This window comes from Gavia stellata, chromosome 7, assembly GCF_030936135.1.
Source record: "Gavia stellata isolate bGavSte3 chromosome 7, bGavSte3.hap2, whole genome shotgun sequence".
Classification (NCBI taxonomy): Eukaryota; Metazoa; Chordata; class Aves; order Gaviiformes; family Gaviidae; genus Gavia; species Gavia stellata.
The window spans coordinates 27,148,993-27,164,030 of record NC_082600.1 but is presented as its reverse complement, the minus strand read 5'-3'; the positions used below and the strand labels follow the sequence as shown (position 1 = coordinate 27,164,030).

Below are 15,038 nucleotides of genomic sequence, written 5' to 3'. Positions count from 1 at the left end.
TATGGAAGTAGTAAGAAAATCTAACTACTTCAAAAGGGGGGATTGATACCAAAGACTCAAACAATTTAGCTAGTACATAAAAGACAAACACTTTTGTATAAACTTTATACAGAAACAGAAGTTGCCAAACCTTAAGTTGTGATCATGTATGAGCAATTAACAAGCCTAACTACATCCCTGAATTGATATAATGATAATACCAGAACACAGACTGAACTCATGTCTAAACTACTGTAAAGGTCCTGGATCTACTATGCATGAGTTAAACCAACTCCTCCGTCAGAGTTTGAAGACAAGAGGAGAACCATTTCAGCAGGACTCTTACAGACTGTACTATTGCATAATCGGGTTGAAATTGAAACATTTGGTTTGGAGAGTTCTCTTGGTTACGATTTTTGGTAACATCCTCACTCACCCTCAAGCAGAAGGGTTTTCCTCACCTTCCTGAGAGGGATGGGTATGGCAACCTAGCTGAACCTTTCTTCTTATTTTGATACCCTTCTGGGGGGGAAGGTGGGGCAGAAAGGTGGGCACATGAGCCCGGCAAAACCTGTTCAAACTTTCTCCACGTAGCTCCAAACTCTCAGCATTCAGACCCCTCACCCATCTTATTTGTATACTTGTCCCATTCCCCTAGACTTGGCCTTTTGGGATTGGAGGGAAACAGGAGTCCTTGGCAGGCTTTTCCAGGTCAGGCAGAATAACACTCAATTTTAGAGGAACAGGGGGCAGCCATGAAGCTTTACAGCTCTTGGGTTGGTAAAAGGCCCACTTCCAGGCTCCTAACTTCAGCTGCACAACCAAAAGATAGCACCAAATCTGCTGAAGGCAAGGCTCAGCCCACTCACTTCCCAGTAAAGGAAGCAGTAGACAGGACAAGCCTGGTCTCCTCCGGCTCTTCAGAGGATTCTAAAGAGAGGGAGATAAGATTTTAAGGAGTGCAAACCTCAGATATGTACTTACAGAGTTCTGCAACACAGTTACAGGGGGCAGAAGATATAAACGAATGGCTTTCCTATTCCTAAGTTACATCCAGTTTGGCCCAAACAGAAAACATTTGAAGAGCCCATCCCTAACTCCGACCTCTGTTCCTTCCCCCAAAGCTGCATGGAAACAGAAATATTCCCTTACATGCACTCGGAAGGCCATGCTATGGCCCACCTCATAGGGGTCCTTCCAATCCCAGGAGATTTTGCAGGACCGGGGATCCAGGTAGTTGCCTCGCACGTAGTCATAAATAGTTCGCTCCCCTCGGCGTTCCCGGTCCTCATGCTGAAGGAAGCTGACTATACGTGCGGCAAGCTCAAAGAGGAACTTAATGGTAAAGAAGAAAGCTACCACAGATACCGTGATCCCACCTGCAGCAAGGAAAGAACAGAGGGTGGTTGCAGCAGCATGGCCGAATCAGGCACCAAAATCCCCTCTGCATCAGCCCAAGATGCCTTTTATTAATGATATTCTACTCAACTGCAAATTAGGTGTTTAAGGCAGAAGCTATTGTGAGAACATTTATGGTTTGTGTTATGCTACAAGTAAGGTTAGAGAATAACAAGTCCCTTAAAACTCTGCAAATGACTGCAAACAGAGGAAACAGGTAAATGTGGTACAGAGTCTCAGGTATGGCTAGCAGACATCCCAACAGAAGTACGGAATTCCCTTCGAGTTGCAAATTAGAACTACAGAGATTCCTTTACGGGAAACAGTCATATAACCACACAACCCCTGCACATCACATTAAGACTGGATTAAGAAGCATCACAGAGGCAACAACCCTGCACTAGTTCTCAAAAGAAAAAGGGGATGGCTTAGGAATGAGGTCAATGGAAGGACTTTAGGAACAAAAAGAACGGTGGAGAGGCAAGTCTGCCAGGTGGAGGGCACATTGCAGGGTGACAGTAACGTCATGTTTGTTAGGTAGACTCTAACATGAAAGCAGAGGCTTTCAAGAAACCCTTCTAAAGCCTATGGAGAGGTCAATAAATACAGTGGCAGCCTTTCCCTCAACTTACCAATAATGTAAAACATCAGGTCCCTTCGGTGAGACACACAGCCGAGGATCACAGCTGCATCTAGAACACAAAATACGCCAAGTCCAGTCCAATGACTCTTCCTCACACACATTGACCTAAATTTAATCTATGATTCCTCAGAGAAATACCTATCTATCATCTATCTTCCTCTCCAAGGACATCCCTAAAGCATTATTGCGTAAGACTATGAAATATGCAAACAGCACAGCATGCTACAAGGAACAGTTCTCCCTCCATCACAGATTCAGGAATCTATAAGAACAACAACATATTATCCTCAAAAACCAGTGAAAGTGGGCTCTGGGTGCTGCAAGAAGGAGCTACTTTTTGCAGGATCACCAACTTCGACAGCAGCAGCTGAAAGCCACTCATCCAAACTCTCATACCTACTTGCTTCTGCAAGTTGCAAAGTTAACTTCTAGTCTACCATGAAAGCACGTCACAGAGCCACCAACAAAACAGACAGAAGCTGGTCCTCAACCAACAACCTTAGAAGAAAAAGCTATGGAATAAAAGGGTTGCGGACAAGACCATACCCATTTGTTCAGAACAAACAAAATCCTTCTAGGACAGAGTTGAACCCATTTTTTGCCCTGTAACTCTACTAGGGAAAGTATGAATGCAACTGGAAAACAGTCCATCTGTATTTTCCTACTCACTTCTGCAAAGTAGAGCCTCTCCACTGAAACTCTCGTTGATCAACATGCAAGCTAAAACCTTGGTTTTGTACACTATTAAGATTACAGCAATTTTTAGAGACACCAATCTAGAATCAAATTCTCACTGAGAGGACTGCTAAACAAACATGTAGTAAAAAGACCACACCCAGAACAACAACATGCTGTTTGGTTGATAAGACATAGCTGACAGATGGAACAAGAGAAGCAGCAAGGAACGCGTGTGACAATTAGACAAACAATCTGGCATACACTAATGCATACAATATAGCTCGCCATGTCACCATTCAGTTAGTGAGAAGCTACATTGTGCATTCAAGCTGCTTTTTCTTTTTTTTTTCCCCTAAACAAACACAAAAGGGGAGTTATTCATCAGTCATCTCAACAGCAGCAGCAATGGACATCAGCATGCAGAAAGCTTAAATGAGGTATTTCCCTGCAACAATAGCCATGACTTTCCAGCCCAGCAAGTCCCCTCCACAGATATGCCACCCCTCCAACCAAAGAGCAATCACATACCTTTACACAAGTGCCCATGTTCTAAAAGCCAAAAGGCAGGTACACGTTCTTCAGCATTCTCCCTCTTTGTGCCCAACACTGGGGCAAACGTCAGCAAGAAGAGGCCATAGAGAAGATTATCACACAAAGAGAAACTCCTGGAACTTGCATCACAGAATCACTGCCAAATGGTGAGGACCTGAGCACAGCAATTTCTTCCTCCTTGTGGAAAAGGGTTGTCCTGCAACACTGCTCCCTGGAGCCTGTCGTTTGCTAGCTTCTCTGTAAAAGGAAAAAAAGAAGACAGAAAAGTTAGATCTCTCCATTGTTGTGGACAAATCTAGCAAGTAGAAACATGTGAGAGGTGCAAGATGCAAGAGTATCACTAGACATCAAATCCATAGGAGAGGTGCTATAAAAGCATTGCTGTTGATGAGGTGCTAGGCTTCACCATATCCTCAACCTCCACCTGTCGCAATCTCATTTCATTATATGACCCCCTGAAACTAGCAGGTTCAAGATGGAACAAAACACATCCTGCCTCCAGAGGTTTCATCGGACTCACAGGTTTCAGGGAGCAGCTAAGAACCTATGCGCTATTCATGGGGAGTGCTAAGATCAGGTACCACTTCAAGCCTTCACACCCCCAAAAATGCCATGTACTATTCTCAGACTGATTTTGCCCAGATCTAGAGGGCTATTTATACTCAAGCCTAAAAATAAAAATAAATCCTTGAAAATTCTTGGACCCCAAAGTAAACTAGATAATTTTTTTTTGCTGCTGCTGTTTTAGGTAATCAGGAAACTGGTATCCTCACAAGGCATTTCAGTTTCAGCAGCACTATCCACTAAATTACAGTTTACTATCTGAGATAAAAAATAAAAATCTAACAGCAATGATTGATGCAGCCCACAAAAAATGGGACACATGCCAGAAGAAAAGCCACAGAGCTTACACAGTCATTATATACTCATCTATAACACAAAATTATATAAAAGAGCAAGAATGAAATGAACAGACCCAGGCTCACTACAGCAGCTGTCTGTAAAGACAGTCAGCTCTTCTGGGCATGTAGGTGACATGCTCCTCCTGCTTGCCATACCATTGCCTCAGCTGCCCCTTTCTCCTTACTCCACCCCTCATCTACCTTCCTCTTCAGGTGTCTCTTATTTCCCTCCATCCCAATAATCATACAGATCTGGCTGCCTTTTCACATTTCCACTAAGCTTTCTAACGCATATAAAAACCAACAGGTAAGTCTGTGAAAAGCTCTTTGATTGCGCTGCAGAAGCGGCCAGACTGTCACTGTCTTTTCCTCCCCCACATCTCAAGGAAAATCCCACCCACTCAGCTATTTTCTTCTTTCCTCTGCTTGAGCAAACAGTGTTGCAGTCCCTGGGGCACAAGTTCTCATTCTCCTCCTAGATGAAGCTTCAGGTTTCTAAACTCCTTATCTCTGTGTATTAGGAATCACAGACCTAGCAATTTCCTTGATATTTTGGTTCTTTCACAGTACATATATATCCAAGATGTGCTACAAATGCCTGGATGAAACTCTGCTCCAGCTTGGCCTGGCTCTGGAAGGTGTGTGGCTCCTCCCCATACAGCTGAGGAATTTCATAGAAACTTATCAATGTTTGGGAATCTAAGACATCTCCCTCCAGCACCTTACAGAATCAGTCTCTTCATGTCACCAAAAAAAACCCATCAACACAAAAATGGCCCTGTGGGTTCACCTACCCAAGCTATTTCTGCCTCAGTCCCTAACTCTTTCCCTCCTGTACCACAAGTCACACAGCCTCTCTCTCTCAAGCATAAAAAGAAAAAGACCCATCATTTCAACTACAAGGGGTTTTAAGTCTCTTGATCTGGGTTGCAGAATTTCAGAGCTTGCTGGACACAGGGAATTAGTTATCTCTCTCAATCTGCACAGCACTTTCTCATTTTATCATCTCTACATGAAGTGGTAAACAAGACACAAAGTCAGGTGGCCACCAGAGATGAAGTAGCTGTCATACAATCAACTTCCCTCTAGCATACACATTGCCAGCAGCTTTAAGGATGCTCTTGCAGCTGGGATACATTGGGGTAAAGAACCTAGTTGCGAGTAGCTGGTATCCAAGATATGTTGCCACTCACTTATCAGAACGCAGATCTAAACTAAAATAGTATCTGTGCTAAGAACTGCCAGCTAACAATCTGGGAAACGAATTCTGAAAATCAGCAATATAAGGTGCCATTGTAGCTAGGCTGGAAAAAATGCTGAATTGCCCGACAGGTCTTAGTGATTTTGATCCAAGGACGGAGCAAGCAATGGTCTCCTGCCACCTGCAGGTAAAATGCGGATTTGGAAACCTTAACCTTGGTTTGACTCAAGGAGAAGTACTGGCATAATTGGGATAGACAGCATGGAATCATAACATAAACTATATTAGTGCTGTTGCTTCTCTCAATTCAGCAAGGAAAGAAAGGCCAGTAATGGGAATACATTTTGTTTGTATTACTGCTGCTGTGAAGCCAGAGGAACACAAGGCAAAGCTCCAGAAGGAAGCACAAGTGTAGCTGCACATACAAAAGGAACTATAACACAGTGATGGCATATTCATGCGGCTACAGCTACAAAGCCAGCTGGGGCCAGGCTATACAGAACTGGTTTACTGAGGTCCTAGGAATCTGTTGTGCCTCTTGTTTGTTTGGTGCACTGATAAATTTAACTTCCTTTCTTCTCTCCGTTGACAAGTTCCAAAATGAACAAGACAGATGGGTTCAAAACCTTTCTGCAGGTTGATGCTACCTCATCCAACCGAGATGAGAGAACCCTTCATCTCTGAGCAGAACATCCTCTCAATTCATGTGCACAAATGTCCACCACCAATAGCCAGTGTGTCTCATGCCACACACAAGACAACAATTCTCCTCTGAGTGAAAAGGCACAGTATTTTCTCACACCAAGTGAAGCATGCACAAACCAACAAACAGGAATGCCCATGGGAACCTACCTTTAAAATACACCTGCAGAAGACTGACGAGTCAGCTCAGAAGGCACAGAGCAGGCTCCAGTATCAGCTGTCAAGGACAAAAGCCACATCAATGGCCAGTGTCCATACAAAACAGTCATTCTCCTGTCAGGGGCGGAACCTGTTATAAGCATTTACACACAAGCCAAATAAAATAGTGACAACAGGAGAAAAAAAACATAGGACACCTTTGCCAACTGCCTAAGTCTAAGGACTTTTCATTGCAACTGAACCACCAACAACCAGGGCTATGCGTTCTTCCTGTCCTCAAACACAGCAAGCCAGCCAGATGGCAACTTTCAGGCAGGTCTCATCTTGACACCAGATCTGCTTCCCAAGCCAGAACAGCATTCAGCCACTTGCCACCCTACACACCCATGGGGAAGGGCAGATTGCCTCCTTCCTCCTTGATTATTTCCTTCACCCGAACCACTCAGGTCACCTAAGCAGCACCATGGGAGCGCCACCAACTGTGTTTCCTCAACGAACAATTAAGCCTGGTACGATCACCCAGGCGGAAAGCCCAGCCATAGTTTCCCTAATGAACCCAATTCTCCTTTCAGTCTAATTTTCTTCCCCGTTGTCAGAGCCTCAGTCGCAGTTTTACTGAGGCCAGCACTTCAGGAAGAAACTCCTGGACAGCACTTCATTGGCTGCGTAGCTGCTTTTTCTGACCAGCACACCAGATAAAAACGGTTGCATTTGGAAGATACCAACAGATACAAGTTCTCACTACTCACACAAGCTTGCACGAGAAAGGTAACAGGGAGGCCTCTCACCCTGCCCTGCACAGGGCACTAGAAACCAAGTGCCCGGGACCAGTCCAAGAACTTGGAGAATGTTTCCTTACATGTGGTGAAAAGATATTTTGGGTCAGACTACACCATTATGGCTGCAGAAAGCACAGGTGAAATTATGCTCATTTGCCAGGACTTCAGGTCACAAATGTTGGTAAGAACTATGGGTAATGACAACCGTCTGCTTTTCTTGAAGAAGTCCATGAGCTAGAGCACAGTAAAGCCAGCACTACATTAATTCTTCAAAACACACCAGCCCAGCAAGATTGAGAGGGGACAGAAGACCTCCGTAACCTCCCAGCTCCGCAAAACAGAAAAGGGGGGAAGAAGGGCAAACGGGGTGCTGTTGTTCCCCCTCCAGCCCGCACAGGCTGTGGCTCGGCGGGGCCACCAAACCCCGCGGCCTTCCCACAGGCGCCAGCCCCCTCCCCCCTACCCGATGTGCCACCGATACCCCGACAGCGCCGTGCAAACGGCACGGCTAAACCAAGCGGGAAAGCTGGAAGCCGTCGCGGGGCAGGCAGAGCCAACCCTTCCCGCTCACCGGGAACCCCGTGCCCGTCGCGGCCCTCCCGAGCCGGCCACCCCCCGCCGGCAGAGCGGGGAACCCCGCCGCGGTAGCACGGGGCCTGCCAGGGGCAGCAGCGGGGCGGCCCCCAGCACGGGCGCCCCGGGCCGGCAGTGGGGCCGCCCGCATGCCTCCCGCATCCTTCCCGCGGCCGGGCCGGGCCACGAGCACGGGGGGAAGCCCGAGCACGGCGGGGGCGGCCAAGGCGTAGCTCCCTGAGCCCGGCCCGGCTCGGCCTCCCCTCCCCTCCCGAGGCGCGGGCAGGGAGCGCTGTTACCGAGGCCTCCGGCGACAGCCGCGGCGTCAGGCCCGCTCCTGCGCGCGACCAGCGCAGGCTCCCACTGCCCCGTGCCGGCAGTCGGAAGTGACGCCACCCCTGGACCTTCCCGGCGGGGCGGGGCGCAGTGACACGTCGTGGTGGCACCGGAAGTAGTGGCGGCAGCGGCGGCAGCAGCAGCAGCATGGTGAGCCGGGTGCGGGCCGGAGGGGGCCGGGTCGGGGTCTCTCCCCAGCTCATCGCGGCTGCGTGTCCGTCTCCTTGCAGGGGAAGCAGAAGAAGGCGCGGAAGTACGCGGTCATGAAGCGCATGATCAGCCTCCGGGACCAGCGCATGTGAGTGTGGCCGCGGCTGGGCCTGGTCCCAGGCGGCGCCCGGAGCCGGCCGCGCGGGGCTGGCAGTCCCCGTGTCCCGTTCCAGAGGGGCTAGAGGGGATCCTGGCCCAGGCCTCTCCGCCGCTGGCTGCCCTTCCCTGTCGTCCTCCCCAGGAGTGCCTGTGTTTCCTTGCAGTAACGAGAAGGACCGGGCGAAAGCCCCCGTGAAGAAGAAGGAGGACCCGAGTGCCATCAAGGAGCGGGAGGTGTAAGTGCAGCCGACGCTCTGGGGACGGCGAGAGGGAGGGCGGGCCGGCTGGCCACGCTGCAGGCTGCAAACAAGGGCATTTCTGAGCAAAGCTGTCAGAGTAGGAAATGGTGCCCCAGACCAAGGGAGTGGGCTTGGGAAGCAGCGGGAGGCCTGATGGGTCACCCTCCCACGCTGCCTTGTGTTGTTTCGGCTCATTACCCTTCCTTCATTCTGTGCAAGTTGTAGGATTGGATATGTTAATTGCAGTTTACTGATTTTAATTTTCTGTCTTTCCGGCAGCCCCCAGCATCCCTCTTGTTTGTTCTTCCAGTATAATACACAGTTGGGACCCCCTTATCACATCCTGGTTGACACTAACTTCATCAACTTCTCCATCAAGGCCAAGCTGGACCTAGTGCAGTCAATGATGGACTGTCTCTATGCCAAGTGTGAGTGTCTGCATCACTTGCAGCTTCTTCTGGACCACGTAGTGCCACAGTGTGCTTGTTATGTGCTTTATCGTCCTCATATCAATAGCTGAGGATAACAGAAATCTTGAAAAAAAGATATGTACTATAATCATCGAGCTCATTGTTCATGGCTATGGTAACCCTGGAACTGTCTTTGGTTTCAGTCAAACAACGGTCTTAAATGGTAATGTCAACAAAGGTAAAGCATTAATAACTTAAAAATCTGAAATTATCATGGCATGGTCAAACTCAGTGGCTCTACATTTCACCACTTTGCAACTTTACCAGTTCTCATAAGTATGAAACTGTAAGTAATATGTTATAGAGTTCCATGATAGTTAACTGTTCCTGGGCATGTGCACAATACTGTAGGGGTCCGTAAAGAAATACTGCTTGGTTTTAATACAGGCTTTTTTTGCATGTAGGTATTCCATGTATCACAGATTGTGTAATGGGTGAAATTGAGAAGTTAGGACAGAAGTACCGTGTAGCGTTAAGGTAGGTGCAAGGTGTTCTCCATTTCTAGAACTTAATGTTTTAATATAAATAAATGAAAAGCACTTTCCATGATGGTGCTCTTGCACTAGAGGGTGGTTAGGTTGTTGCAGAGTCCCAAACTTGATTTTGTTTCTCTAGCTGTATGAAATCAGTAAGATGGCTCGAGTTTTAGATTATTTTTTTAAAAAACAATGCTAGGTATGAGTGCACATTATTGATCTGTAAACCTTTTTTCCCGCTAAGACTTTCAAAATAACACTTCCTCTTATTTCTCAAAGTATATATAGGCTTTTTTAATTCCAGAAATTTCTAACAATAAAGAAAGAAATGACCCAAGTCTTACGGAACCTCATGTTATTCTTGTAGGAGTAGGTAGCATGTACTGATAATCTAGAGCCAAGTTATTGTGTGATCTGTACACAACTAGTCCAATGTAGTTCGTGCTCACCAGGTGCACCAGTCAGATGTATTGTTCTTTACTTTTTATTTTGGCCTGTTGTGTTGTAAAGTACCCGAGTGCATCCCCTAAACAGCTTTGACGTTCCCCTTCAGAGAGGAGGTGAAGTGTTCCTATGTGCATAGTACGAAAGATCAGATACTAGAAGTAGTTCTAGTTCTTCCCACAGATAACTTGTTTCAAATGACTTTGTTAGGCAAGAGCCTAGCATCGTGGAGATCTTGAAACCAACTAACAAGTACTAAGAAATACTTAACCTATAATAATTAGCCAGACAAATTGCATTTTTTTTTGCTCCTCATTTCAGTTGACTGTTGTGTACCGTTCACACCATCCCTTCAGCCCTTGTGTTGAGAATAATATGCTGCCTTTCATTGCAAGGAGCGTTCCTGTTCTTCCTTTCTGTGTTACTGTACACTCAGGTCTGATTGCTGTGATGCTGCCTTATATGTCCCCACAGGATTGCCAAGGACCCTCGGTTTGAACGCTTGCCATGTATGCACAAAGGAACCTATGCAGATGACTGCTTGGTACAGAGGGTGACTCAGGTATTTCTGTTGCTGAAATTTTCTATACTCTGCTAACATACTAAAAATTCCTGAACCCTTCTAGTTACCGATGACTTAAATTCCCCACAAAGTAACTGTAAAATCTCACTAAGGGGCAGTTTCCATCCCTAGCACAACTTTATTTGATGCAAGGTAGTCTTCCCTGAGCATTCTTGTTGTATAGGACAGCATCAAAGAGCACTTAGGATGGGAAGGCTGTCAGCTGGGAAGGCTGGACAGACTGGATGTTTCTACGGGTCTATTTTGATGAGCAGAAGGATGTTACTAGTCTGCTGTAGAGTTCTGTCCAAGTCCTAGTAATGTCTTGCTAAGAACTCCCAGGCCTCATGTTAAATGAGCTCACTGAATAACTTTTGCTCACCTCTGTCTCCATTCTGTGGGTTCACTGCTGTTGAATCTGACTTGCCTCTTTTTTTGCAGCACAAATGTTACATTGTGGCCACAGTGGATAAAGAGCTCAAGCGGAGAATACGAAAAATCCCAGGAGTGCCTATAATGTATATTTCCAGGCACAGGTAAGGGACCTCTGACAGGGAGGAACACTGCCTGGCAGAATCCTTGTCTGACAGGGACTGTATCACCATGTACTTCTCTCCTGCATTGTCTATAGTGCAGGTTGCAGTAAAGGGCCTAGTGTTTGCACAAAACTAGAGGTACAGCTGCTGCTGGGAAGAGTCTGGTTGCAGATCCCCTTTTATTGCAGTCTACATATTCACTTGCTTTTACCTGGAAAAGTAGTTTCCTTGAGGCCAGTGTTTCCATAGATGAGTTTTGCTTACCAGCAGCAGGACTACCAGGCAAATGCATGCTACAGGTTCTTGAGGAAAAAAAAAAACATTCGTGTTCCATATTCTGTTTGGTAGCTTTGTGTACCCTCAGCTAAGAGATGGAATTTGCTGCTTAGATAAACACCAAACCAATTTGGAAGGATGCTAGTGCAGCAATTTCAGTGCAACAGATTCTTCCAGTATCTGCAAGTACTGGCTCACTTTATTTATTTTTTTATATGCAATAGGACCAGTGCTCTACTGTAAAAACATTTGCTTAAATTAACTTCCTGTCCTTCCAAAGCACTCGTAAAGCCTAGATTAAGAAGACTTTACTCACCTTTTAATATTTCTTCTACATAATGTACAGCCTAGAAGATTTATGCATAGAACCTATGCCAAATTGTTTCGCCGTATGGTAGATCTAAGTTTGGTAGCATGGTGAGGAGAGAAGTCAGGATGTGGAGAGACAAGGGCCAAAGTCTTCAGATGGGATGAGAGAGATACTGGAAAGGAGGCAGTTGTGCTAGCAGTGGAGACAATGAGTCTAGTAATATGCAGACAGAGCAGTATGTCAGAAATTAGGAGGTTGATTGCTGTAAGTATGTAAAGTCTTAACTGATCTATAATTAGAATGTGGCTCAGAAGATTTTTCTCTCAAAACATCTTTGCCCCTAATTCACTGTGGCCATGAATCCCAAGTTGAATGGCCAAAGTTTTATTCTCCTTGGTGGTCTGCTCTTAAATCCCAAGTCAGCTCTTACAAAACCACCATTTTTTTCCTTCTCTGGAGATGGTGATTTTTTGAGACGCCCTATTTCTGAGTTTGAGGTGAAGGATAACAGCAACCTTACAAAGGCTTTTCACTTTCGGAAGTAGTATTTTTCTTCCTGGGGATCTGAGCTGCATATAGAAATGCAACAAAGCTGCGTGCCGTTCAGTCTACCTGTAAGCCTGTTGCTGCACGGGGAGGGGAGCATTGTGGAGTAGGTTGTCTTCATAGGTTTTCTCTCTTTTTTTTCTTCAGATACAATATTGAGAGGATGCCAGATGATTACGGAGCTCCTCGATTCTAACCTGTCCAGCCAAGCCATCAATGCCAGGACTCCGAGCCAGGATAAGGGTCCTTCTGGTTCCAACCCTCTTGATTTCTTTTTTGCTGGGACTCTGGTCAAGGGACTGTGGGTGACATTGGTTTGACTTGATAGCCTTGATCTTCTAAGAAAAAGCTACTTGGAAGAGTCTGTTTTTATTTATCCTTGTTCTGACTTGGCCTGATTACCTATAGCTGGGAGAAGCATATGGGAAAGAGAGGACGGCAGTGTCCAGAACATGCCTAACTCCCACTTCATTGGAAAAAGTGATTGCAGCATTCTGAATTAAATATCGGTGATGCAACTCTGGCTGAGAATGAAACCACAGAAATTTTCTAAGTTTCTTACTGCTGCACCTGCAGGAGGACAAGTATTCCTCTGGGAAACTCCCTCACACCTGTCGCATGAGCAAATTGGAATCTGTGTTCTGGACAAAAATCTGCACCAGTTGGTGTGCCTTCTCTGGACCAGTAGTCTGGAAGATTTTAATTCAGAATTGATGGGCTGTACAATTCAACTGTACAATGAATGAAGTGGGGTTAAGTGTTGCTCAGATTCCCATGTCTGTACTGGGTTAGCTGGCAGCTCAGTCCTTTTGCTTATATGCAGAGTGATGGTGGGAGGCCAGGGCTGGGTTGTGACAGACCTCTCCCTCTTGTTTGCTTGGCACCTATGCACCTCAAAGCAGTGGAAAAAATATTTCAAAGCTGCAACTCTGCATTCTCCTATCTTCTCCATTATATTGCTAAAAATTAAAGAGTAATTTGCTCTTCTGATCTCTGCTTTGCGGTGAGGAGAATTGCCTTAAGACTGAGAGGCGAGAGACAATATGAGGGTCACCAGGGGCCAACATGCCGTAGCGTGCTTCCTGGCCAAAATGCTGAAGTTGGGGTATAGTAAAGGGGGAGACTGGTATAATTAGGAAAATTTCCAAACTTTACTAGAGCTTTTATCCTGTGGTGCCATACACTGGTCCAGGCTGCAGAGAATAGCTGAACTCAGATGTCTGTATGCTGGGCAGCATACAGTGAAGATAATACCTCTCCTCTGCTAATCATTTCCTGTCCTTGGGAAATGCCCTGACATGCTAATAACTTTCTTGCTAGCACTCTGCCTCTACAGATAGTGCAGGAAACTTTGGGAACACATCAGTCTCACCCCTTGTACTATCTCTTTGCTTGCAGCAGGCTAACCTACTAAACTCATCCCTGAAGTAACAGCATACTGACACTTTCAAAACATAGCCCCTTCCAAGATACCACAATTGAAGTTTATCTTTTCCACATCCAGCCAAGAAAAGGGTAGCCAGCAACTCTGAGATTTTACACTCTGTGTATAATTTTACATTTGAAAAATCATATCCTTAGTTTTATTCTATCAATCCAAGTCACATTTTATTAAGCTACATGTTTATGTATTGCCATGAACACTTGAAGACCATGTTTAGTCAAATGAGGACTGAGAAACAGTTGTAGCATTAGATCTGTGTAACATGGTTTTCAGAATAATTCTAGTTTTGAAAGACTTCTTCAAGTACAGAGTTAACTATAATTGTTCCTGTGCAAGTAACTTCACTTGAATTAACCTAAACTGAAGGAGACTGTACAAGAAAGAAATGGACGTTCATGGTAATATTTGATAGAAGTCTTTCTGGTGCTGGAGGAGAGGTCAAAGGCACAGCAACATCATGAATTTGAGGAATGCCTGCCTGCCAACAGAATGCCTATTGCAGGAACTTAAAAATATAGGTATGTAGCATGAACTGTGGGTAGAAATCAAAGCAAATATGCCCATTTGCTAAAGTCTTTTACTCCATAAATTAATGTTCCTTGTAATCTGCCTTGCTTGTTTTAGTAAAAAGAGGAGCAACCTGGAATAGCATAAGAAAATTTCTAAAGAAGTGTTGAGGGTTGGAGGATGAGCAGCGGGGAGAAAGTATTGGCAGTGAGTGAACCCATCAGGAAGTCTTCAGGAATAAAGTATAATTAGCAAGACAGAAAAACCTCGGATATTAACTCAAAGAGCCTGGTCAGAAGAGAAACACAGGACAAGAAAGGACCCCCTGAGTTATCAAGTGCTTCCCCTGCAGGCCCAGTGAACCTGTGTACCAGACATTTAGTTCACAGGGAAGTATTTACTCCATGCACACCATAGCATCCCAACCTCAGATCCAACTTATATACAGTATGTCAAAGGAAGAAAGATCATTATCTGTATAACAGGAAGGAGTTTGGTAAGCAAGAATGATTTGATGTTCCTATGAATGCAGAACTGCCAGTCCAAACCAGAAGAGAAATTCCTTCCTGACCCAACTCTGGCAGTTGGTTTAAACCTGCACACAAGTTAGACATCAAACAGACGCCTGCAATGTTTCTCAGTAACTCCAGGGAATCCAGCCTCCCCCCTAATATCCTGTCTCTTGCTGTAGCTAGTTTCCATAGCTTCAGAAGACAGAGAAAACAATCAGAAAAGCTGCAAAAAGAAGGTCTGAGATCATTTGAAGAATGGGAGAAAGTAATTTCTACTCCTATCTGGGGACCACGAGAAGGCCTAAGATTGCTGCAGCATTACCACCAGATGAAGTGAAGAAACTTAAGCTGCTAATCCAAGATGTGACACTGGTTAATTGAAGGATAACTGAAATGTGGTAGAATAGCATTTAGAATGAGGAAGAGCATGAGCTATTAAAAAAAAAATTAAATCATCATGATGTCATACATGAATGTTACAGACTGTAAAAGAATAAGAGGGCAT

General features: G+C 45.4%; 2 protein-coding genes and 1 long non-coding RNA gene across 5 annotated transcripts in view; 1 reads left to right on the top strand and 2 right to left on the bottom strand.

Annotated features, from left to right (window-relative positions):
• Nucleotides 1–3,368, bottom strand: part of AREL1 (apoptosis resistant E3 ubiquitin protein ligase 1) — a 42,123-nt gene extending 38,755 nt beyond the window's left edge. Inside the window, exons 1-3 of one of the 3 annotated variants that reach the window (XM_059819377.1) lie at nt 3,227–3,368; nt 2,010–2,069; nt 1,132–1,358 (exon numbers count right to left, since the gene is read on the bottom strand). In XM_059819377.1, coding sequence (XP_059675360.1) covers nt 1,132–1,358; nt 2,010–2,025 — 243 coding nt within the window. In that variant the 5' untranslated portion in view covers nt 2,026–2,069; nt 3,227–3,368. Of the gene's footprint in view, nt 1–1,131; nt 1,359–2,009; nt 2,070–3,226 lie in introns of those variants that run through there. The other 2 variants (XR_009484054.1, XM_059819376.1) reach the window with 2 other exon arrangements.
• Nucleotides 3,369–3,450: 82 nt separating this feature from the next.
• LOC132317276 (uncharacterized) lies at nt 3,451–7,900 on the bottom strand. The gene is made up of 3 exons (XR_009484055.1): nt 7,866–7,900; nt 6,206–6,328; nt 3,451–3,487 (listed from the first exon to the last, which is right to left on the bottom strand). It is a non-coding gene; the product is annotated as an uncharacterized LOC132317276 (long non-coding RNA).
• A 196-nt stretch (nt 7,901–8,096) lies between these two features.
• On the top strand, nt 8,097–13,327 carry FCF1 (FCF1 rRNA-processing protein). Its single transcript, XM_059819674.1, has 7 exons — nt 8,097–8,200; nt 8,376–8,447; nt 8,730–8,878; nt 9,325–9,397; nt 10,315–10,402; nt 10,844–10,938; nt 12,218–13,327. The coding sequence occupies exons 1-7, from the start codon at nt 8,166–8,168 to the stop codon at nt 12,264–12,266; spliced, it is 561 nt and encodes a 186-aa protein (XP_059675657.1). The 5' UTR covers nt 8,097–8,165; the 3' UTR covers nt 12,267–13,327.
• The last annotated feature ends 1,711 nt before the right edge of the window (nt 13,328–15,038 follow it).